General features: G+C 43.2%; 1 protein-coding gene across 1 annotated transcript in view; it reads right to left on the bottom strand.

Annotated features, from left to right (window-relative positions):
* Positions 1–26173, bottom strand: part of PIP4K2A (phosphatidylinositol-5-phosphate 4-kinase type 2 alpha) — a 172367-nt gene that overhangs the window by 50111 nt on the left and 96083 nt on the right. Inside the window, exons 2-3 of the mRNA XM_045084981.1 lie at positions 15981–16078; positions 14581–14677 (exon numbers count right to left, since the gene is read on the bottom strand). Of these exons, the coding sequence (XP_044940916.1) occupies positions 14581–14677; positions 15981–16078 (195 nt within the window). The remainder of the gene's footprint in view (positions 1–14580; positions 14678–15980; positions 16079–26173) is intronic.

The raw sequence follows: 26173 nt of genomic DNA, 5'->3' as shown, positions 1-26173 counted from the left end.
TTCAAAGGCAAAGACACCTTCCTTCTCCAACTTCCTCTCTAAAAGTGGGCATTGGAAATTCCCACTGAATGTCCACTAAAGGGGACACAGATGTCTTTAGAGAGGTAGGTGATCATGCATCCATGATGGATTTTTGATTAAATTGTTCCTTTCGATCTGGTATATTCAAGTCTCTTGATCCTTTCCTTCATTTCTCAAGGAAATCTGACAGGACTGAGCCCTGTGAAGTACAACTACGTCGCAGGGGTAGTAACTCAGGAAGGTCTTTCTGGTGCTGAGGGAGTGGCCCGCCGGCATATTCTTATCTCCCAGGATGCACCCTGGCATGACTGTCTGCACCGCTACGTCCTGCAACAGCACTTCTCCCAGAATGCACCTCGGCATGGCTGTCCACACCACTACGTCCTGCAACAGCACTTCTCCCAGAATGCACCTCAGCATGGCTGTTCGCATCACTACATCCTGCAACAGCACATCTCCCAGAATGCACCTCGGCATGGCTGTCCACACCACTACGTCCTGCAACAGCACTTCTCCCAGAATGCACCTCAGCATGGCTGTTCGCACCACTACATCCTGCAACAGCACATCTCCCAGAATGCACCTCGGCATGGCTGTCCACACCGCTACGTCCTGCAACAACACTTCTCCCAGAATGCACCTCGGCATGGCTGTCCGCACCGCTACGTCCTGCAACAACACTTCTCCCAGAATGCACCTCGGCATGGCTGTCCGCACCGCTACGTCCTGCTACAACACTTCTCCCAGAATGCACCTCGGCATGGCTGTCCGCACCGCCACATCCCGCGACAGCGCATCTTGATCAGAGTGCTGCCAGGCACACCTGTCAAGTGCAGAGCCAAGGCTGCCCATGAGCTGAATTTGCTTTCCTTAGGTTATTAGGAAACTGGAGAGAAGGAAAAAAAAATCGACGTAACTTCCAATGACGTTAAATAGCAGGATCTGTAAGTGTTAAAATATTCTTGAGACAATTGAAATCCATTCGACAGACTGAGAAAGATGAAAATAATTTTCAGGGTGAAAATGGCCATATTCGTGAGAGTCTAATTCTCCACGACATTGGTTTTTTGGTCCTCAAAAAAAAAAAAAAAAAATTCTCCTTTACACTACTTCCTACTAAGAAGAAAAAAAGGAGAAAATCAAAGTGAATTCCCCTTCTTGGGATTTTAAACACTAGCAAAAAAAAAAAAAAAAAAGCAACCATTGCCATGGGCTAGTAGTTTTACATTTTCTTCCCACACATTAACCTGCAAAGAATTATTCAAAATAATGTCTTTTTGGAAGGGGGCAGGGTAGGTAAGAAAGGCCACCTGTGCTCAGCAAAGGACAGGATGACAACAACACATTCATTAATATCAGATATTAAAGTCTACCATTCCCTCACAGACCAATGGGAGAGAATAAAATTGAAAGCTGCACAGTAAGTGCTTCTTAAAATTTAATGAACCACCAAGTTACCTGGGGATCATGTTGAAATGCAGATTCTGACCCCAAAGGTGTGGGCGGGGGCATCTGAAGAAACAGAGGACACTGACAGAGTTGCAGCAGGTCTGTCTCCCTGGTTAAGAATCAAGAGTCTGCTGAATTGTGGCTCTGATATGTTTTGTCTGCATAGTGTGTCAAGTCCAGTGCATTGGTAGTACCTGCATAAACACCTTTCCCACTATATTCTGTCCCATTCTGATTTGGTTAAATATGAAAATTTATTTTTTTAAGATTTTATTTATTTGAGAGAGAGAAATAGGAGGAAGCCCAAGGAGGAGCAGAGGGAGAAGGACAAGCAGACTCCATGCTCAACACGGAGCCTGATGTGGGGTCTGATCCCACAACCCTGAGATCATGACCAAACAGAAAGCAAGAGTTGGACGCTCAACTGACTGAGTCACACAGGTGCCCCCAAGTGGGAAGCTTTATAGTGAAAAAGAAGACTTTGTTGCATTCACTGTAGTAATTCAGTAAAGAAATGTTTAATAATGATAGGTACAAAGTAATGTGTAGGTTTCCATAGGGCTAGAAATGACTCATCAAATAAGCAATGGCTCTTCAGCTCAGATGTTACCTCTTTTCAAATTCTTTGTCTTCCCTGTCAGTATCTAATATATTGATAATCATTTATTCTAGACTATGCATTAGCATACTGTCCATGTCTTAATTCTGGTTATAACACTTCACAATTCTAATATTGGTTCTGCCTCAACTCCGTTTTTCAATAATCACATGAGTAGACCCAACCCACAGTGTCTACTTCCAGTGTGTGTAAGGATTTTTTTTAAAGCTCTTAGTTTTCAAATAATCAAAGAAGTAAGGAACACTTTGTGAAAATTAAGAAAGTACCTTTATCACTATGAACATAAAAAGATATGAATCAAATTTACTGAAAGCCTTAGACAAGCAGAAAATCAGAAGAGTAAACAGTATTTCACACAAAATGCACAATTCTTGGAATGGCTCTAAGGCCTGGAAAAATCCAACTCATTATTTCATCTTTATTTTCACAACATTCCTCCGAGATAGGAAAGGCCAGATGCATTTTCCTACTTGAAGATAAGCAAACTGTGGAGTACAAGGGAGTCAGGTATTATGCAGGCTCCTCCCTAAAGCTTCCTCTGAAGAAACCAAAAGGTGCAATTTTCAAAGACTAAATTTTTGCCATTACTTAACATCACGATCATTGACTTTCTGCGGTCTTTGAACTAAGGTAGAAATGTGTGTGTGCGTGTGTGTGTGTGTTTATGTGTGTGTGTGTGTGTGTGTGTGTGTCTCAAGGCAGTACTGTGTAATGGTCTGCCATTCTTCAACCCTTGGATTTAGCCTCTCTGAGCCTCAGTTTCTATGTCTGTAAAGTGATCAAGAAGAAACCAGGGGAGAGGGTGAGCTGAGTGAAATTTCCACCACAGACCTTTTATAACTCTAAGAACGTATTTACTCGAAGGCATGGTGCACGGCTCCAGGAACTATAGATTCACCTCAGAGGGTGAGTCGAACAAAAGTTCAGTCAGAAAGCTACGACCATCACCTCAGCAGAGGCATAATGATGGCTTAGGATATCTGGGCCATGATTAAAAAGAAGATGGCAATAGTTCTTAGGACAGCATGAAAATAAAACTTCATAGATTCTAGACATTCTCTGGACAATTTTGTCAAGACCGATAAAATGAGCGGAGAGAAGGAAATCGGAGCCATATATTGAAAGGAGTCACTGAGTGGCCTCCATACAGTCTGCTACGTAGCAAAACTGAATATTGAAATTCTTCAGTGTGCACTGCCCTGTCACAAGGAAAAATGGCCCATAGTATCATACAGGATGGTTGGCGTGTTTGGGAGGTCAAGAGGATGGCTTGAGAGAAGCAGAGTTTGGGAGGGACCTTTGGGAGCGCCCACAGGGTTCCCCCCATGTGTAAATAATGCTCATAATCAAAGAGCATGACAGTTAAAAGCAACCTGGAGATTATTCCAAATCATTCAACTTAAAGGTAAGAAAACAAAACCCAGACAACGGAAATGACTTGTTTGCCTTAGTGCTTGAACATCTGAGTGGGTCCATGTACACACATGGCTTTACAGGGACCCTGCCCAGAGCAGTTGGCCTCTGCTGCCTCCTTCCCGGGCTTGAGAATCTGGTGGGCATTAGCGATGGGATTGCTGACACAGTCTTCTGCGGTGACAAACACCTTCTAATCACAATTTAGAGCATGAGCGAACTGGCACAAAACCCAAACTGTCTGTATGTTTTCCGTCTTGCCAAGTAAAAATGTATCATCGGCAACAGCCTCATTGCTAATGCAGCCCAGAGTCCTCAATTTACACTTTTACTAACATGTGTACAAATCTATCCTGACTTCACTCTAGCACTGTTCATTATTCGACTTGAGGTGGGTAGGCGTAGTTGCTGTCTTCTCTCAAGGCCAGAGCTGAGACGGATGTGTGTTTGTGGAACAAGGCTTCGGGGCCGGGAAAGCATGTGTGATTGAGCCCTGGGCTTAGAGGCCTACAATTCATGTGGCACAGACAGGGCTGAAAGCTGCCTAGCGCTTCGCTCTTCGGACAGTTCTGTGCATGAGGCGATGGTGTCAATCCTAAGAACTCTTCACATTTCTGACCACGTGGCACAGGGTCTGTTTTAATTAGTTCACTTGTTCTGAATATTGCTGGAGGCTTTCATTCTCTTTTGATGACTGGTTTCTATCTTTAAACACTGTCCCATCCTGCTGAAAACTGTAAGGGTTTTCTTGGCAAAGAAGGCCAAGACTGAAACAAGTAATCCTTTACTCTGGGAATGTGATATTCCGGGGTATTCTCCACAATGCTAAACGGGCAAGAAAGAAAGAAAGAAGAGAAAGAAAGAAAGAAAGAAAGAGAAAGGAAAAAAGACAAAATCTGTAAGTGAAGACAAGATTTACATGGAAGAAAGAAGGTCCAGCTGAAGAGACCATTCCATTATTTTTTTTTTTTTTAAATTCTGTCTCATCTTAACCATCTAATTTAAAAAACCAAGTCTAAGAAGAAAATCTGATCTAACCAAAGACCTAAAAAGCACTGCTAACAGGGCTGGTTTAGTCATCTACAAGGTAATTCCCATTTTCAAAGTAAAATATTTACTCTTAGGAATGTTCACCATTACCTACCTGTCTGTGTGTATGAGAAAGCTGTGGGGTAAAATCACCCAATGAAATCTATGTAGAGTGTTGAGTTCTACTCTTGTTCCCTTATTAGAAAACAGACGAATGGAGGGACTGACAAAAGAAAGAAAGGGAGAAGGAAGGAAGAAAGAGAGGAAGGAAGAAGGGAAGGGAAAAAGGAAAGAGATTCTTTGTCATGGACAAAGCCATATATTCTGAAATAAGGTGCCATTTAAAAAATCCAAAATCTGGGATTCTGAAACTCTCAGTTCAAAAGTGTGAATGTGCAAAAACAAAATGCCCTCTGGATATCTGGGATCAAAGTCACAGGACAATTTAAAGGCAATCCAGAGCATTCAATGTGTGAAATGTCCCACTGGCCTTCGGAACTGTCCTCCAACACCTTCCCAAGGCTCGAAGCCATCAGAAGAGAACACACTCACACACCCACTACGTACACACTCATCGGAATGCTCTGAACATCAAAACCATATCTCCCTGTTTAGTTTATTCAGACTTCTATTTCGTTTCCTCATATTTTCTCAGGTCCGCATGGCCGTAAGCAGAGGCCTGGTGACCTTTCAAGTTCCAAACAGGGATGATGGTGAGCCTGGGGGACGTTATAACACGACATCGGACACAGGGAACCTTAAAAGTCAAGACTGTGAATTTGGGCAAGTTAATTTAAGCTCTTTGTGCCTCAGTTTCCCTGTCTATAGAAATAACAATGAAGATAATAATACTAGTCAAAAGTATGGGAATTAAATTAGAGGAATATAAAGTTTCAAATTAGTGCCTGGAAGAGATTAGTACTCAATAAATGATAGCTGTTATTATAAATAGTGAATTTCAACTTGGAAGAGATTTAGAAGTACAGATCAATATTGCCATGATTCTGCGGGCTGGGAAGTTAAAAATGAAGAAGGACTTATAGAATCAGCTTCTTCCAATTTGCTCTCAATTCCATCCCCCACCCTGGCCAAGCCTCTGGTTTGTACCCACTGAAAATCGAGAGCCACACATTGTCATTTACCTTTGCAGGTTATTTCCTATAGCCCTCCTTAATGACCATTTATATTTTTACAAAAGAATTTAAAACATTTTATAAAGAACGTACATGTCAAAAAATCCCAACCCACAAGGTCTTCCTTCTGTCCTTGGCCTCCTGCTTACCTCCCTCAGAGGGGAAAGGGGCTGGGACAAGTCTCTAAAGAAACAGAAAGCACAGGGGAAGGCAGCCTGAAGAGATGGGTGACTCCTTCCTGAGGAGAGGGAGGAGGGTGAGGAGGAGGAGGAGGAGGGGAGGAAAGTAGGCTGAGGAAGACACCCATGAATTTGAAGGCACAGGCGAAGGAAAGTCAGGGGAGCTCAATGTACATGCCTCTGTTACCTCGAGGGAGAAGCGAGGATAAAGGAAGGTGAGTGGGTGCCACGTAAAAATGAGGTCCCGAGGGGCACCTGGGTGGCTCAGTGGGTTAAGCCGCTGCCTTCGGCTCAGGTCATGATCTTGGGGTCCTGGGATCGAGTCCCGCATCGGGCTCTCTCTGCTCAGCAGGGAGCCTGCTTCCTCCTCTCTCTCTCTCTCTGCCTCTCTGCCCACTTGTGATTTCTCTCTGTCAAATAAATAAATAAAATCTTTAAAAAAAAAAAAAATGAGGGCCCGAGGAGAGGGATGGAGGTTTGGAAAAGCAACCTTGGAACGGACGATCTGGGAGGTCATCCGTGTAACACACTGAGTTACCGAAACATTTACAATCCCCTTCAAGGCAGGGCTTTAAAAGACTCAATTCAACATTTAAAACATGGATGAATAGACATTGATAGAGTGTCTTGTTAACCTCACTGCCCACAGAAATTTCTCACAGGTTCCAGGTCTCCGCATGGGTGGCAGAAACAGAGCGAGTTAGAAGTCAAGGGCAATTGGCCGCCCAACTCCCCTCCCCCACCCCTCACTCTGTTACCTGATTATCCGCAAAGACAGTTGGACTTCATGTCTCTAGGTTTCCTTCTTGCTCTACTAATTAGTGTTCAGTAGTAGTTACTGCTGTTAGTTTGTAGAGACATAGGAAATGGATAATGATTTGCTATTAGTTTAGGGGGAAAATCTGATCACAAATGTAAACTAACTGCAAAATGTGTGCTGTATTCACCAGCCATTCATTCATTTCATATTATAAACTATGTAATTCCTCAAATTCACTTGTTCTGAATGCCAATACTGTTATCATAACACCCTACCCCCAAGAAAAAGGCAGCCAAAGTCAGTGGTAGAGGAAAATGAAAATCATGTATTGAATAAAAACTAAGTTTAAACCGCATTCTTCTTCCTTCATAGCTTTACTGAGCTATAACTCACATACCATACAATTCACCTCTTTAGAGTGTACAGTTCAATGGTCTTTGTACATATACAAAGTTAACCATCTCCACAATGAATTTTAGAACATTTTCATCACCTCGAAAAGAAACCTGTATCCATTAGCAGTCACTCCCATTCTGACATCCATCCTCCAAGCAGGAAACCACTCTGCACTGTCCTAGAGTTGCCAATTCTGGACATTTCATATAAACACACTCCTCCAGTACACAGGCATCTGTGACAGGACCAAACTTTTCTCTTGCAACTCCCTAAGGCAAGCAGCTTGGTTGCCTGGGTTGTCTCTGGCGAGTGAAGGGACATTTACACGCACCCTCTGCTCGGTCCAGTGCAGTGGACCCATGACAGCACGCAAATGTTACTTCTTAGGCTGCTCCTAGGCTTGCTGGGAGTTGGGTAGGAAAATGAACTCTCTGGCAAAAACTAAAGCTCTTAAAGGGAAGAGCTATTAAATGGAAGACAGGTAACAATCTGACAATTTACTCCATTTTCACTTGCCTTTTTTGCCTCTTGGTAAGTGAACTGATTTTTACTATTTCTATTCTGCACAGCCTAGTACATGGCTGATCTTACAACACCCTGTCCCCAAACTCAACAGCGATGACTGAAGCTCTGGTGGCATGTCAGCCCTCGGCAGGAAATAAAGGAAGATAATGAGAGATGAAGCTCACTCTTCAGTGGCCTTCTTATGCTTCTAATTGGAAATTTATTGTCATTTCCCTTAAGAAAGGGATTAATGGTGCCATCTTTCCTCTCCACTCCTGTGCAAGGCTACACTGAAGATGTTTATTTCTGCAGTGGGAGGTCCGGGATTAGTGGGGCCTCCAGAAGTGTGGAGGAAATGCAAAGGTCAATTTAATTAGCTCATTCTTGCCACCGATCTTCTATGCCTTTCCTGAGAATGTCATGATTTAGTAACCATTATGGTCCCCTGTGCGTTTTTTAAATACCCAAGCATTCTGAACACTTAATTCTGAGTCTTACATGTTTTTGGATTTTTTTTTCCCATTTTGATATGGGTTTGTAGTCCTGTTAAAAATCATGTATGAAAATTTCTTACTTCTAATCAACAGAAAGGCCATTAAGATCACTTCCGCCATACTCCAGTGTATGAAAGCCACCACCTTGCAAAGGGAACATGTCGGTCTTGTACACAAGAACTTCAGTGACTGTCATCTCCTTGAGATGACTTAATAACAGATTCATAGAGTTGACAGCTGGGAGGGACTCAGCGAACATCATGTCCTTTTCCCTCATTTCACAGATGAGAAAATTGAGACCCTCCAGGACTAAGCGACCGGAGACAGCCCATAGCCACAGTCCCTGAAGATCCAAGACTCAGACCAGCCTTTTTGCCCCCAGGAAATGTTCTTTTTCCTAACCCACGTTACCTGTTTCATGGACTTGAAACCTGGAAGCTGATCGCTCCCTGCTGACAACCCAGGATTATGATTACATGCCTCAGATCACAAGGCCAGGAGCCAGGAGCAATTGCCCGGCCGAGGCCGCTTTCTGGGTTTGCGTTTGACATATCTGAGGGAACACAGATGGTCCTCTGACCTCATCGGAGAGGCAAAGACCAACATGCTAACTTGAACATTACCATCAAGGATTTATTAAATGCCCACTGTGTTCAAAGTCATATGTTAAGCTCCTCGGGAATTTCAAAGAAAGTCTGAGCTGTGATCTCAGGTGTAGAGTGGCTTTCATTAAAATGGGGAGTAAGAACACTGCAATTTAACATTTATCAATAATGAAACAACTGAGAAAAGACGAACACAAAAATGAATGGTGATGACCGGCAGAGAAAAAGAGTTGCAGGAACTTCACAGAGCACCATGAGATCTCCTTTAAAAATCTCGGGTTGGTACTTGATTGACATTAAGATACCACAGACCTGTGCCCGGGGATCATAATAAGCAAACACAACATCTAACCTGGACAGGAGTTTCCTGTGGCAGGGATGACTGTCAGCTCCTGGAAACCACAGGTCATAACCCAAAGGGTTCAGTGGGGTTGGCGGGGGGTGGGGGGGGTGGGGGACAAAGGCCGACAGTCTGTGATGGGGACGGTCACTGGTTCAACTTACAAGAAGGAGCAGAAAAAGAACAAGAAAAAAATCTGATGATGTTGATAGGTTGTGAGGCAATTTTCCCAAAAGTCTGTCAGGAGAAGACTGCTTCGGTTTTTGGCCCAGGAGGAGTTTCTGTCCGATATGAACTGTGAGGCCTACAGAGGCTCACTGCTGAGGCCAAAAGGTGTGAGGAGAGGCTGTGAATGAGCAGGCTCAAGAGACACAGCAGTTACAGAGGAAAGAAAGAGCTTATATGGCTCAAGGAGGAAGCAGATTCCAGATGGTGACAGGACAAGTAGGTCTGTTGAGAGACAACACCCAGAAGCCAATCCCTCCCACGTCTGGGCTTGTGCTCCCCAGCTGCCCACAAACAAGATCACCTCTATGTTCAAAAGGCTAAACACTCAACTGTATCTTCCGCTCTCCCCTCGCCTTTTCCCAAGCCTTCCCCCTGCTAGTGACCAGTACCCCTGCTCCCCCAGCCCCTCAGGCTCCAACACCTCCACTCCTGTCAGGTTTCTCTTCCCTCCACCTTGGGGCGCTGCTCTCTGCTTGACCCTGTCAGTGCGGAGGGCTTTGGTGTCCCTGGGATAGTTCATAGTCTCTGAGCTGCGTTATCTCCTTTATGCATTCTGTCCATAACCACCTCAGTTATCTTTAGAAAATCCACATGTCATCACATCATTCCCCTGTGCAAAATCCACAGGGCTGCTCTGGGGCTGAAGAATCCGAGGGAAGCCTGCGGGGCAGTTTCCCATCTTCCTCTCCACAGTCCCACCACCATCCGACACTTCACATTTCCTGAGCTCTTGGCACCATGCTTTGGCCCAAAAGGTTCGTTTCCCTGGGTTGACCCCCAAGCCCTCCCTCCCTTTCTGCCACAGATATTTCCTACGCGCCTGCCCCAAGCCAGGCTGATACTAAACTCTGGGCCTGCACCCCTAGACACAGGAGACACAGTCCCTGCCCTCAGAAAGTTTAAATGTTTTGGGGGAAGTCTACATTTCAAAATACAGTGACAGACTCTGTATTCTACAGATACTGGCAGATTTTATCCCCCCCAAAGTTCTGTATACTCTCAAGATCTTAACATTTGAACATTTTATTTTTAAACTTGAAACTAGAACATCAAAAGTTTAAAACATTAGCTTTTAAAATTAATTATTTTAAAATTAGAATTCTCCATTACAAATACAAAGCCGAAGATGCATCAAATGCAAATAATGAGGGATTCTAATTCAGGCGACGCGGTAGGGGAAAAGTAAACCTGGTATTATCCTCCAGGAAGAACAAGAGGGCTCAGTTTCAATTATGTGGTAGGGTGAGGCTTAATAGCATCATCTCCATCGTGCAGAACTTTTTGGTTTCTGGTGGGCAATCCTCTCCCGCAGCTCAGAAACTTTAAGCGAACCCTCCCTTTGACTTGCCAGGCCTGGTGTAAGAGGCTCTGGTACTCTGAGACACTGGAAAGAGGGATGCAGGTTTTCTTGGAGACCAGTAAAAATTAAGATGTCTGGATTTCTATAAATCTCATTAGCATCTTATACAGAATCTGATAGAGAACAGTTAAAACAACAAAGACTGAGGAATTCCTCCACTCTTTCTTCCCTCTGCAGCCCCTATAATGTCTTGCAAACAGCCTGACATGCACTAGGTGCAAATAAACACACACTGAGTGTAATTGTGCATGAAATCCTCCACCAAAGGAGGACCAGAGCTTCGGGGAGCAGCGGAGGCAGAAACAGTGTCAGGAACAGTGGAGACCTCCAACAGTGAATGCACTCCATGGGTGCGTTTATCTTGAAAGATGACTTATCTTAAAAGTACAGTAATGCAGCGTCTCATTGGCCCAACAATGATCAGAAGAACATAATTCAACACTGAGCCTCTTACAAACCAATGAAGTCATTTTAAGACACACTAATAAGCTGGAGGAAGTTCCGAATCTGGATGCACTGGACACACCTACACAGAGGTTTATATGTATAATGCTAAGTGATACTGTTATTAATGAGTATTCTAGAACCACTGTTTGCATTTGTCTGTAACAGCAAGAAAAAAAGTTTTATTTTAAAGGCCATCCAAGAAAGAGTGTTTACTAGATTTGAATGGGAAAAATACAAATGTTTACGGTAGGAATGCTCTTCAGTTCTTGTCAAGAAGTTTAAGGATGCTGATAGAGGTCAATTAGGCTAATTACCACGTTCTACTTTTATCAGGTTCATCAATAGGGACTTTTTTTCAGGTGCAGCAAAAAGGCATTCACACACACAGGGTGGGTCAACACAGTTTATCCCTTTGATTCAATAAGGAGGTCTGAATACGAAATGAATCAGACAGTGGCGTTACTTCTCGCCATATTGATTTAAAGCCACTCATCCAATAAGAAGGCTCTTCAGAAAAATAAACACATCAAGGAAAGACAAAGCAATGTGAGGTCTGGTTCCCTCTAGCAATCGGTGCCATCAAAAGATGATCAGACCCCAGGTCACTGATCATACTTTTCAAATCAGATTGAGAAAGAGTATTTAATTTGGTACTCTATGTCAACCCATATACGTTACTTGTTCGTGCCATGATCAATGCAATGTCTGGGCAGTTGTTGAGCTGATGTGCCCAGCAGCTGGGATAACAGCCCCTCTAGTCCTGGCCTATGCCCACTGCTGGGCCTCCCAGGGCTTTCCCAGGACCATAGCACCTCTACCTTCAACCTGGCAATGCCCAGAGGTCCCAAGGTACGAACTCAGAGCCAGAGCTGGGACACTTCTTCCATTTTTCCAAACCAGGTAGCCAACAAAGTAGGGGAGTGGAGCCCTACATTTATGATCTGATCTTCAGTTTTAACTCTGGGGCCTACCCCTACTGAAAATTTCCTAAAAGGTAAAGACCTTGGGAAAGGAACATGGGAACAGGGAGGGAAACCAGCATGTATCTCTGGTTTACGAAAGTTACTAAACACCCACTTTTTTTTTTTTTTTTTTAATAGAAATACAGTTGCCAAAGAGAAAGCAGCAATTTTAATGCCAAAAGCACTGGGTGTAGCTGAGGAGAGGAGTGCTGTTCAAATGATTAATTACATGCACACCGGCTCTCTCTACCGATATCTCCCACTAAGAGCTTCAGAGAATTGCCAATTAGTTACGTGAATCATCCTCTACTTGCCTGATTTGCCTTTAAAGTTTGTACTTAGCAATTTGCACTTATTTAAATACCAAGTTACATGATTTTGTTTTTAGGGGGGAAAAAGGTGAAGGAAAAGTGGCTCATGTCTTGGTATTTCTGCAACTAAACTGGTCATTTTAGGAAATTCAAAAAAAACTGTAGTACAGATTTTAGGCTATAAAGGTCCATTTCAGATCTCATTTAACAGGGCTGATTACAGGAAGAAATTTAAGAATTTCATTTTGGTAATAAATTGAGGAACTTCAAGATCCTATAGCATAGGCTCTCAAAAGCCAGTTTCTGTGAAATGCCAGCGTAGCCAATTAAAAAAAGGGTGGGGGGGACAGAGGAAGAAACACACGAAAACTTAACATGGGAACCAGGCAGAGGAGATTTTCTTAGGACATCGAAGTTGTCAGCTATTCATTCCTTTAAAGCACTGTTTATTTTCATACAGCTTCTTTAAATGTATTAAACAGTTCTTAAATAATGTAGAATTATTCCTTTTTATTCTATATAAACCTTTTTTACTATTCTGAAATTTATTCTTTAAAAGTGACTTATTGGGGTGCCTGGGTGGCTCAGTCAGTTAAACGCCTACCTTCAACTCAGGTCATGTTCCTGGGGTCTGGTCCTGGGACCAAGTCCTATGTTGTTGGGCTCTCTGCCTAGCGGGAAGTCTGCTTCTCCCCCCCGCCCCCCCCATTCTTGCTTTCTCTCTCTCTCTCCCTCTCTCAAATAAATAAATAAATAAATGTGACATTTTTTCCAGCAGTAAATTCCAAGTCTAGGTTTGACTGAAATTCTTTCTCCTATACAGAAGGCCCAAATCTGAGTGCTGGCTCCACCAGTTTTTCGAAAGCAAAGTGAGCGCCCACTCTACCCTGTCCCACTTCTCCTCAGCCCTCACTGGGGTGCACCCAGCCTCTGCTCGGAACCCACCTCTTTGGGAACCTCAGCTCTAGTCCACGGAGGAGGGCATCTCATTGGCGGCCTGGCAGCTTGGAAGCTTCTTGGAAGCATGAGTGAGCATGCGAGAAATTCTTGGAAAACCAAGAATGGAGCAGGACAGGGTGGGGAGGCCCACGTATTGTTAGAGAAGTATATACTAAAAGAATAGTGTCTTATGGACCCTACTCTTTAAGGGAAAATACAAGGTAAACTGTGTCAATGTTCAACTTGTAAGGTCACTTGGGACAGCTATATGGCACTTAATGCAGGGTAAATTAGGATCTCTGATTTGAGGCAAACGAAAGAGTGTTTACTAGATTTGAAGGGATTTAAAGTAAGTCAGTGCTTCCACAGTAAAATGAATAGACGGTCCTAAAAGACCAGAAAGCAGCCCTTGCATCTCTTAACTCAGATTTTCTGCTCTTAAAAAAGTCCTTGGGGGGCACCTTGGTGGCTCAGTTGGTTAAGCGTCTGCCTTCAGCTCAGGTCATGACTGTGGTGTCCTGGAATCGAGCCCTGCATCAGGCTCCCTGTTCAGTGGGGATCTTGATTCTCCTTCTCCCTCTGCCCCTCCCCCGAACTTGTGTTCTCTCTCTCTCTCTCTCAAATAAATAAATAAAATCTTTAGAAAAATCATTGGTTTTTACAAATCTGACTGGCTAACTGATGTCAGGTCCTTTCTTAGCAGAAAAGACCATGGATTAGCACTTATGGCAGCCCCATGATCTCAATTTTAAAAGTCAAATTTGAGAACCAGGCATCCATAGGAAGAAAAGCAACGGAGCACAGTTTTCTGTGGTGGGTACCAAGAGCAGATGAGAGTGCTCCCCAAGCTGTTCCGGGACTGGCAGGCTCCTGCTGACGACAAGAGCTCTACGGTCACTAGACCATGATGCATCATAGTGCACAAGGTGTAGCCTCTGACAAACGTGAGCAAGAGTCAGGTTTGGCCAATTTGAAAAGCAGCAAATCAATCGGAACAAAATATAATTTCTATGATTGTTAAGTGGCCTCTGAAAATACAGGAAATGTGAATTCAAGACCCACATACACACTCGCACAGGCCGCGGACACAGTTGACAGCAGAAATCAAAAGGAGGCTCTGCTGACAGGACGCTTCCACTGGGAAATGCGAGTATCACCTAGAACTCTCCCGTGTGTTCTCTTCCCGAAGAATAACCTTTTCCTACCGACTGCCAAAATCATTCTGTACAGAGGCTCCTAAACAAAAGAATCTTTTACTTCGGAAAAAACACTGAAACATTCTTATATAAAATGAAAATTACTATTATATAATTACTTGTAATGAAAAAAAATGTAAGTCCTGTTTTACGGAACAAAACCCATTTGAAGCAAAGGTTGCAAAAGCAACTCACCTGGAAATCCTGATCGTCGATGCCAAACCTCTCCCGCAGGTTACGGAAAACCATCGGGCAGTATTCCTTAAACTTGAAGTGGCTCGGCATGTTTTCTCTGAAACAGGCATATTGTGGAGTAAAGTTTAGATGTACAGAATGTTAACCAGACCTGAATCTGCCACCTTCTAGTTCCACACGTAGCCAAGTGCCTGGAGTTCCCCACCCCCAGAAGGCACGGGTGTGCTCCATAGGACTGACTATGACCCACAGTATATCCGGGCGACACAGGGACAGACTGGTCACATTCACCTCCTCACATCACCTAGGGGCCCTGGGACTAGATGACTAATCCTGACCACTCCGGAGAGTTGCTCCCCCAAGGACGAAGAAGTGGAATGACAAGAGGCCATATGGAATGAAACCATGAAGGGACAGCAAAGAGCTTGGGGAGCTGGGGATGGGCAGCAGAGCACGTCACAGACATGTTCCCCATACTCCTCTTCAGGGACATGCTGATTAAAGCTTGCAAAACAACACTACCTCTCACTCCCGAACGACTAATGTTATGCTATAGATAAATACCACATTCTAAATTCACACAGAAAAATATTCCTCCAGAGGTCAACCTCTAAACAATAGTAAGAGAATGAACACATCTGCTTCCCATCAGATTTCTTACTGGTCACAGTAAGAAATTCTATACTTGATCCTTGTGTGGGCGGGATTTCTTGGAGGCTCATATCCCACTCATTCAGAATTGCTTCTTCCTTTGTGTACACGTACACACACACACACACCTCTCTACTGTCATACTTTGTACACCAAATTAATTTGTATACGTGTCGAGTTCCAACCACCTGCCTGTGAGCCCCCTGAGGGCAGGACCATTTCTCACACTTCCTTGTACCTCCCGCTCTCGTGGACAGCTAATACATAAGGTGCTCCAAAATGACATCTAACATGACATTCAAATGAAGGAGAAATGGTCTCAATGTCTGCCATGGCATCTCATTATGTTTTACGAAAATGTACCCTAACTCTTTATTGTTCTATGAAGGAGTCACATCCTGTTCATGAAGTGGGCATTATTCAAGTTTTGTATAAGATAGCTGAGGTCCATAGCTGTTAAAAATTCCAAGCAATTTACAGCTTCAAACGTTTAAATTGTAATGAGAATATCACTTTTAACATATAAGATATTCATAGAGAACAATATGCCATATGGCAAAAGGATATTACCCAAGAGGGCCTGCTGTTGCTTTTCTGAAAATGACAGATGGTTATGTTTATCACAGGATTAACTTCATCAGCAAAACTTTACTCCCACCCATTGAAAAATAATGTGATTATAGAAATTCACAAAAATCATGCTCCTGGCAGCCATGTCAGTCCTATAAAAGGGCCATACTTGTACTTACTTGTTAAAAAGGTGATTGTCCACCTTTATCTTTGAATAGGCTTTGAAGTCATCTGGCATCAACATAACAGGGATTTGAACATGGCTCAGTTCATTGATCTAGAAAAATACAAAATAAATGACACAGGTTATTACTATCTATGTGGAAAGTGCTTCACTTGAACACAGGGCTCAGGAAGAAAACCTGGTAGACCCAAGACCCTCCCACTCACTTTCCTCCTGCTCTGATCCCAATCCGTCTCTCTTGAGGCCCTCCTAACTCCCTCTTCAGGTTTTGCCACTGCCTCCACCTCCTTTCTAGCTCCAACTCTCACTGCTCATCTGGGTGGAGGGCGTTTGGGGGGCAGTGACAGGGAGGAATCCTGAAGGGTGAACCCTCATGGCCAGCGGTCATGCTTCTCCCATTTGTCCTCCCACTTCCCCTCCAGAGCCTCAGCCCAGGGCTCTTTACAACTTCTGACATAGATATTTGTTGAATTAATGAAGGTAACCATTTCTTTAAACGTTTGGGTACTCAAAAAGCAACATGGTCATTCATGTGATCTTTACCTTTCTTATAGGAACTACATTTAAAAATAAGTTTTGGGGCAGGGCATGAATTTACCAAGAGAGCAGCCTTCATGAAGGAAGAGAAAGAGACATACAGTCATGGGGTGTAAGAGAGCCGTATGGGTTTGAGGGAGTAAAAGGGAGATGGGTTTGAAAGGGGTCAAGACCAGAAGTAAAGATGTGGTTACAGAAAACAAAGGGTTGGAGCCGGACGCCTGGGTGGCTCAGTCGGATGAGTGTCTGACTCTTGGTTTCAACTCAAGTCATGATCTCAGTGTCATGAGGCAGGGCCCCACGTTGGGCTCTGCACTGGGCATGGAGCCTGCTTAGGACTCTCTCTCTCCCTCTCTTCTTCCCAGGGTGCACTCTCTTTTTTAAAATCATTAAAAAAAAAAAAAAAAAAAGAAAGAAAGAAAGAAAAGAAAAGAAAAGAAAAGAAAAGAAAACAAAGGGTTGGACCAAGTTCTGTCTGATTTCCAGCGAATGGCAGGAACAGCTTTTGATATATGACTTTGAAAAGGTTGAACTTTCTCTTGGTTATTTTTTCTCTCTTGGCTCCCAAGCTATACCTCCCTTGTTGCTACTAATAAAAACCACTTTAAAGATTTATACTTCCAGTAAATTGAGGATTCGCAGAAGGGTTCTCAGTTACAAAAACAAAACAAAACAAAACAAATCAAAGGGAAAAAAATGAGTTCTTTGATAAAGCAGAGTGGTTAACACATTGCTGGGTTCATAGTCGAGGAAATCTTCAAGATGTCTTCCTTCTCCTAAAAAGAAGTTAATCCAGTCATTGAATTCAATGACTATCAAGCAAGCAGGAACAGAGAGAGCCGTTTCTCTGAAGATAAATACCAACTTTGACATTTAGTTGGGTCAAAGGAAAGCTGGGGAGCTCAATCAAACACTTCAAACCTTAAATGAGGACCCCTGAAGGAAGTAAAAGGAATCCCAACAGGTGGTGGAAGTAAAAGAAAATGGTGTCTGGGGTAAAGCATCCCCAGCACAGGCCTCCAGGAGTCGCACAAATTCAGTTCAACCAACGGTGAGCACACAAAGATAACAGATAAAAGATATTCAGCAGAAACAAAAATTATTTGCATGACTTAAAGCTATTAGAATGATCAGATATAGAAAAGAAAACAAAAACTGTGCGTAAAATGTATGAAGAAGTAAAAGATGGACCGGCAAAAATGAGTAAACTATGAGACTCTCCAAATGACCAGTTAGGTTGAAAGAGAATCCAATAAAACTTTTACAAAATGCAAACTATGATTGGTGAACAGAAAAGAGAGCAAAAAGCCCCTAATTTAAGGCTTCAGAAGCAGACTGGATAACTGGTATACCAAAGGGGAGATCTGAAGAAGTCACCCAGAATCCACAAAGAATGAAAATGTAACATTTAAAAGAGTGATGAATAGAGGACATTAGGAAAAGGAAAGGAAAAGTGAATTGGGGAAAATCAGGGTTGGGGGGGTAGGATGGACCTTGAGAGACTGTGGACTCTGAGAAACAAACAGGGTTTTGGAAGGCAGGGGTGGGGTGTTGGTTGAGCCTGGTGGTGGGTATTAAGGAGGGCACGTATTGCATGGAGCACTGGGTGTGATACATAAACAATGTATCTTGGAACACTGGAAAAATTAAATTACATTTAAAAAAAGGAGAGAAGGGAAAAAATAAAAACTAAAAAAATAAAAGAATGATGAAGGAAGAAAAGAAAAGAAGAAGAATGCTCATGACGGGGTCTGGAGTGAGATTACCTGAAATCTTAGAGGAAGGGAACTGAGTATGGGGAAAAGTCAATATTTGAAATATAATGGCTGAGAATGTCCCATCATTGCTAGAAATTATAAATCTATGGATACATAACAAGAAATGACAAGCAAAATAGTCTACGAAGAAATCCACACCTAGATACACTGTAGTTAAACTGAAGATACCAAAACCAAAGAGAAGAAAAGTGGCCAGAGGGAAAAGACAGAAGGTAAAGAAGCAATGACAATGAGAGGGACAGCCAACTTGTCAACAGCCAAGCTGGCAGCCCAAAGACAGTGGCAGATCTTCACAGTGAAAAATGACTATATAAAACTGTATACTGTGTCCATATTTTTGGTCCATTATCTGGGTTCCTGGCACAAATCTAAAACCTTTGGAATTTCCAGAGTGACAGGAATGTCTTCTGCCATTCATAAGGCACCCTTAGCACCCCTGAATTTATGCTAATAAGGTGACTGGGGGGGGGGCTGTCACCAGAATGACAAGTAAATATGGCTTTGGCACGTTCAGCCCTACTCACTGACCTCAGGGAAGCGGAAGGAGGTTGCTAGGGAGGAAGTTCCATAAAGACTCCTGAACAAGACCTGGTGAGCTTCTAGGCTGCTGAGCACATACATGTGCCAAGAGGACGGCACCCCCAGTTCCATGGGGACAGAAGTCCCCGGGCTCCGGAGCCTTTGGGCCTCGGCCTGTGTACCTCTTCACCGGCCGTTCATCCGGATCTCTTACAAGATCCTGTAGACTAAAGTGGTGAATGTGCATAAAGGAGTTGTCTAGAGCCACTCTAGCAAATTCACCATACCCGAAGAGGAGGCCGTGGAACCTCGGGCTGGGAGCCAGGGTGGTGAGAGGCACAGGGGGCAGCCTGGGCTCGGAGCTGGCGTCTGAAGGGAGGGCAGACTGTGGGACGGGGCCCTTCACCCGTGGGGCCTGAGGCTATCTCCATCCGGGAAGGCAGCGTGAAAATTCACTGCTTCGAGGTGCTAGAAAAAACACACGTAGGGTAGAGCCACTGAAACTACCGTACCCAGAATGGAAGCAAAATAAAGGCTCTTTCATAGAAACAAAAACCGAGGACTTAGCACCAAAAGAGCGCACTAAGGAAATGGATCAACTTTAGAACCGTATTATTTAGACCACGAGGATATGATTCAGAAACAGAGCAAACGTTCTGCGTGGAAGGCCTGAGACATGAAAAGAATTAGTAAGCAAGTAAATTGGTAAAAAGGATAAACACAAGTAAATATCACCTATATAAAGTAATAATGCTTAATTCATGGGATGAAAATGTACAGAAATAAACAACAGCATGTACGTGGGAAAGCAGACAGTGACAGGCCCTTGTATTATTCAGGAGGAGTGTAATATATGACTTTAACTATCATGATAACATTTAAAAGGCAAACATTAAAAGAACAGAAACAGAGCTATCTAACTTCCAAACTAGAAGGGGAAGAAGAGAATAAGAAAACGAAACTCATTGTTTTAAAAAGGAGAGCAAAGAAGAAAATATAAACACTGCAAAAATGGCACAAATAGAAAGCAAATGGTAGAAACTCAACTGGATACCCACATAATCCCAATAAGCACACACACACACTAGCAGTTAAAAACAGACTGTCAAAATGAAGTAGAAACTTTGAGCTATATGCAAGGAAAACACTTAAAATATAACTCAAAAAGGTGGAAAAAGAACAGAAAAAACACATTAAACAGTACCAAAAATTACTGCGAAGCTAGTTGACCTTTACTAACATCAGATGAATTAATAACTTTAAGACAAAAGCATTATAAGGATAAAGAAGGCTTGTATATAATGATAAAAGATTCAATTAGCCAGAAAGATAGGAGTCATCTTTTAAGTACCTAATTAGTTCGGAAGTATACAGCAAAAACTGTTAGGACCTCAGGGAAAATTGGCAACCCACTACTCTAGAGGAGGATTTGAATATGCCTTCTGGATAGTTCAAACAGCCAAAATATTAAGAAAGATAAAGATTTTTATTTTTTTATTATTTTTTAAGATTTTATTTATTTATTCGACAGACAGAGATCACAAGTAGGCAGAGAAGCAGGCAAAGAGAGGAGGAAGCAGGCTTCCCACTGAGCAGAGAGCCCAATGCGGGGCTTGATCCCAGGACCCTGGGATCATGACCTGAGCCGAAGGCAGAGGCTTATCCCACTGAACCACCCAGGCGCCCCAAGATAAAGATTTTCAAACAATATATTGAACATCATTCATTCAATATATATGCTGTACACCTATGACTGCCAAGTGGTCTTCCAGATGCTTGGGATATATGATTGAAAACAGATTAAGATGCCTGCCCTCCTGAAGCTTACATTTTAGTGGGAAGAGTCAATAAATAAAAGGTACACTCAGTAAATTACTATGTTAGACATAAATTATCTACTATGTTAGAAGACCATAGAAAAAAAGAAAAAAAGCAGGATAAAAAGGTAGGAAATGCCCATCACTGCATGGGTAAGGGTCACTGAAGTATTTTAAATCAGGAGGGCTGGAGTAAGCCAAGGTTTGGAAGTGAAGAGACATTTCACATTCCAGTGCAAAGGCCCTGGGGCAGGGTGTGCATGATACACATGGGACAAGGAGACCTCTGTGGCTGGAGATTACCCGAGAAGAGAAAGAGCTTAAGAGTTGAGATCACTGGAAAGACTGGTTTTTATTCCAAGTGATAATGGGAGCTGTTGCAAGGTTCTGGGTAGTAGAGTGATGATATCACTTAACTTAGGGTTTAAAAAGATTACTGGAGGGGTGAGAGTGGTCACAACTATAGAAGCAGGGAGCAGTGACAGCAGTGTAGGTAGGAAAAGGAGTATTTTTTGAAAGTGGAGCCAACATGATTTCATGAAGCTCTGGATGTGGGGTGTAAGAAAGAAGACAAGACCAAGTCCAAGGTCTTGGCCTGAGTAATTAAGGGGACAGAGCTGCCATCATCCAAGGTGGGGGAGAATTCCTTCTTATACCTTTGCTTTCTGAATCATGTTAAAAATGAGTGCTATAACAATTTTTTTTAAATGACAAAATGGGAAACACATATGCAAACCATCAGGCTATTTATAACACACACACACCACACACACACAGAGTTGGCGGCTGCAGATCAAGCCTTATGATCTGATTAGAAACCACCACCCGCCTTTCCTGATCCACTTCGATTTTCCTGGGACAATTTTTTTTTTTTTTTAAAAATACAACTGCTCAGCACCCAGCTTCTCAAACATACCATGTCCTTGAGAGGAAAGCAGAACAATCTGAGCTGAAATAAGAACTCCCTCTAGCCAGATAGTTTGCATGCTATCTTACAGATGCTGAGTATCTCCACATTTCTCTTGAAATTCGAAAATATCCTCTGGCACTGTGGGGTAAATTTGCTGCAATGCCCTCCGGCACCTTGGCAGAGTTAGGGAAGCACGGAGATAAACAGCAGATGTTTAAAACAGCAAATGCTATCATCTAATGATAGAATAAAATCATCGGAATAATCCCTTAAAATTGACTGCAGTGGATCATAACTTCCAAGCGCTTTAGATTCATCCCAAACAAGCTTAGTTACAACCAGCAGTTAATCCTTAACCTGTATAAACTAATGATCTCTACAAGCAGTCTCCTTGCGGAACTCTCTACCAGCTGTTTGTGGGAGGCCAAGTTATAATTCTGTTCCTTTCAAATTATTTCAGTAACTTCATCAGGCATCACTTTTAGTTTCCTCTATGTTATTAAAATCTCCTTCATGTTATGATCCATTAAAAAATGTATGAAACTGCCACTTACCAAAAATAGGAGGCTAATTTAAAATTATATATTCTCTGGGTGCCTGGGTGGCTCAGTGGGTTAAACTTCTGCCTTTGGCTCAGGTCATGACCTCAGGGTCCTGGTATTGAGCCTCGAATTGGGCTCTCTGCTCAGCAGGGAGCCTGCTCTTCTCCCCTCGCCCTGCCTGCCTCTCTGCCTACTTGTGAGCTCTCTCTGTCAAATAAATAAATAAAATAAAATAAAAATTATATAGTCTCTCCTATTCATTTAACCCAAGTACCTTAAATACTAAATCATTCTCAGTCTCTCTGTGAAAAATTGAAAAATATATATCTTCATACCAGCACTGGAAAGTTTGAAAACAAGAGAATCAGAGCTGAAAACCAAACTTTGCAACAAGCACAATTAGAACAAAGCTGGGTGACCCATCAGTTTTTCTGCATCTTGTGGAAACAAGAGTGTAAACAAAAACAGAGGACATTTGCAGGACGGCAAGGGGAAGTGGAGGAGCCATCACTTCATATCACTTTCCCCAAATTAGACAGAAAAAAATGGGAGAGAACATAATAAATTATTCTCATCACAATGTAGGCTCTAAGTGACTACCAAGAAAGCAAAACCCAGTCTGAATGAGGAGAAACCAAACCCCTGAATTCCTATACCTCATGCCACACATGCTGTTAGGATCTGGATGGGCAATAGTATCTTCTTTAGAAAGATAGCAAGAAAAGAAACTTTTTCAATCCTTTCTGCTTTATAGAGTTCTTGCTCTGGAAAAAGTTTTGTGGAAAAAAAAATGTGAAAAACTTTCAGACAAAATGGAATGTGTCATCTGAGAATTCACCGATATTCACTCACCACCATCCTTTCACGAGTGCAACATGTGCGTGTCCGATCTGGGTCGGGCACTGTACAAACACCAGTGTTCACCCTCACAGCGTTTATAGTCCAGAGGGGCACACAGAGTTAACTGAAGAAGTGCACAAATGTAAAATTCCAATAGTGACAAGTGTCAGGAGAGAGGACACCAGGCTAGGAGCAAGCATGACAGACCTTAGACGAGGGCAGGAATGACAGAAGGAGGAGCCAGACTTGAGCAGAAGGCAGGTGGAGAGGATTCCAGGAAGTAGGGTCACAGGTGCAAAGGCCCTGTGGCAGGAGGGGGGCACAGTTAACTAAAGAAACAAAAGGTTAACATGTTAAGAATGCAAAAAATCAAGAGGGCACGTGACAGGATGGGGCCGAACAGCATGCCTCCAAGGACTGTACGAGGCTACTGTGGAGCTCCAGGAGAGACAAGAAGCCTGGCCCACACAGCAATAGCAGAGACAAAACAGATCCCAGCAAGGTGGTAAAAACAGGGACCGGAGTGACAGGATAGACCATGATTCCATGTACAGAGTCAGAGCTCTTTAAGAGAAGAGTTCAGTTTTGAACTTATTAAATTTGATGTGCTGTTTCAACATCTTAAGTGTTCATGTCAGTAGGCAGGTAGACGTATGCATCTGAAGTTCCCAGGGGAGGCAGGGGCGGGACATAAAAATATGAGTTACCCACATGTAAGACAGTAGTTCTTCCTTGGGAGTAAATGAAATAAGCCTGAGAGTTGACAGAGAGGACGGGAGGGCCTCCCGTCCTCAGGGAGGACTACAGGCCTCAGGGCCATAGTCCTGAGGAACATCAATGGTTAATGGCATGGAGGAGACGATGAGCTCGCAAAGGAGAAGGGGAGGCATGGTGTCACCTCAAGGACGTGAGGGAGGGGGCAGTCAAGAAGAAAACAGGACAAGAACAGTGTTGACTGCTTCAAAGAAGTGGGAAGTCAAGCTGGACCGAACACCACGGGGTCTTTGGCGAGCTCAGCGTGGAGGGGTTCCGCTGGAGGGTAGCAGTGGGAACCAGAGTGGAGAGGCCGAGGGGCGCAGGCAAGGGGAGAGAGCGCAGATGCTGAATCTGGTTTCTGAGTCTAGGAGAGAAGAGGAGAGAGAAAGAGGCAGAGGGCAGAGGGATGGAGGAGACACCTGAGAGGAGGGACGTGGCTTCCACGGCCCTTCTGCGGTGGGAGCAGGTGGGAACCCAGGTGGGGGTCAAGGTGCGGACGGTGGGGAGGCAGCTCCTGCAGCACAAGAGGGAAAGGGACGGGGCTGTGTGGAAGCAGCTGAATCTGCCTGAGGGAAGTCGGCAGCTCCTGTCCCCTGGCAACTGTTATCCCTGGGAAGGAGGGGCTGTGGCCATCCGTGGGGAGTGAGAGGCAGCCTGGGGGTGGGGGGTGGTGCTCGGAGGCTTGAAGAGAACACAGAGAACTTGAAAGAGTGGCCACAGAATGTGGGAGAACGAGTTTGAAGAGGGAATTACGACTGGCCTGTGGGGCCGAGGGGCAACCATCTGTAGTCCATGAACCAAATGAACCCGTGGAGTGACATTCTGGGCAGAGCTCGGTGCAGAGGCAGAGGATGGCTGGGGTCCCCTTCACATCCAAGGTTTTTGTTAGTCGAGTGTGACATAAAGAGCAATGGAGTTCCAGGGTAATCACTTGGAAACGGAAAGTCAGCACAAAACACTCCACTGTCATTGACGGTGGCCACACATACACCCAGGGTGAGGGACAAAGCAGAGAGAAGAAATGCTGAGTCTAGCCAGTAAGTGACACGAGAATGTGAGCAGGGAGCTGCTGTGGCAGGTGCTGACAGCTTCCGGGAGGGACTGAAGCCCGATGTGGCTCTTGGCGGACAGAGAGATGTGACTAGTGTTTCATTTAAACGTCTAGAAAATGCATATTTTTAGTTATTGCTACAAATCCCAGCTTCGCTACTCAGAACACCCCAGGATGTGGGGGAATGTTTCACCCTCATAATTAGAGAAGAAAAAAAGAAATGGAATAGGATTACACTCACACCTTGGTTTACACAGATTCATGAGATGATGAAATTAAAAGAGAATCTCAAAGATCCTAGCCTAGTCTCTCGTTTTGCTGATTACAATGCATCCCAGTACATGTACCCCTTTATAATAGAGAAGCAACTCCATCCTAAGTTATATCAGACGGCTACTGTTTTATCTTTCTTTCATTCATGATGGCTTCACATTTCCTTTGAGTTTCTGTTTTCCCCAGAAATTCTCCCCCCAATCCACTGGTCAGGTTATGAGTAGCTAGATCTCATGATCTACCATTTAAAAAGCTTTTAATTAGTAAATACTATTTTTTAATAGTGGGCCCACAAACCCCTATATTATCTTCTTCTATAATCTCACCTGTACACAACATTCATCAGTTTCACCCAAATGTATTAATTGTAAGGCTACCCAATTAACTGAAAGGCTATTTAACTTTCTGGACAATCTCTCCTTTAGTCTGACATTACACAAATCAAATATATCCTTGTTTCTAGTTCACATTCTCTGGCTCATGGAGGTAATGACAATGAGCTACCATCTTGAATAAGGTTAAATTAATCCTATTTGTTAATTTCCATATTCCACACATGGCTTTGGGTTATGAACACTGTTTCAGGACAAAATTCTTGGGTTTCAAAGTCTTTAGGGTGAGAAAACTTTATTAGTTTGGCATTCTATATTGCCCAACCATTCCATACGGCCCACCCCAAAATTGGTGGCAAAGCTCACAGTTTTATCATCATGAGTTTACATCTGCTATTATTAGTATTTAACATTTTCTTTCTTTATAGATACTTCCATAGGGAACACACATACATAGTTATATTGATATATGCTACATAATATCCATGAAAGGAAATAGAACAATTGTGTCCACAATTACCACTTGGAAGGAAGGAATGACACACACCTCCCATGAAAGTAGGCATACATTATAAAATCCAAGTAGTTTTAAATTTACGGAGATAAAAATGTTTTGGAGCTCATTCAAATTTTTTTAGGTTAACAATACAATGAAAGCACCAGTTGTATTATTAAGGCCACATTCAAGGTACTTTGGGTTGCAAATCCTTAATTAACTCTCACAAGAGAAGAGCAACACCACTTTATACTTACCAGTACTTCAAAGCTGTGAAACCATTTTGGCAAGTATTTTTTTCATTTTGTATATTCACGGCCCGATAAGTCTCAAGGGC

This window comes from Mustela putorius, unplaced genomic scaffold (assembly GCF_011764305.1).
Source record: "Mustela putorius furo isolate JIRA1106 unplaced genomic scaffold, ASM1176430v1.1 tig00000827_pilon_pilon_pilon, whole genome shotgun sequence".
Classification (NCBI taxonomy): domain Eukaryota; kingdom Metazoa; phylum Chordata; class Mammalia; order Carnivora; family Mustelidae; genus Mustela; species Mustela putorius.
Note: the sequence above shows the minus strand (reverse complement) of the source record. Positions and strands in the feature narration are given on the sequence as shown.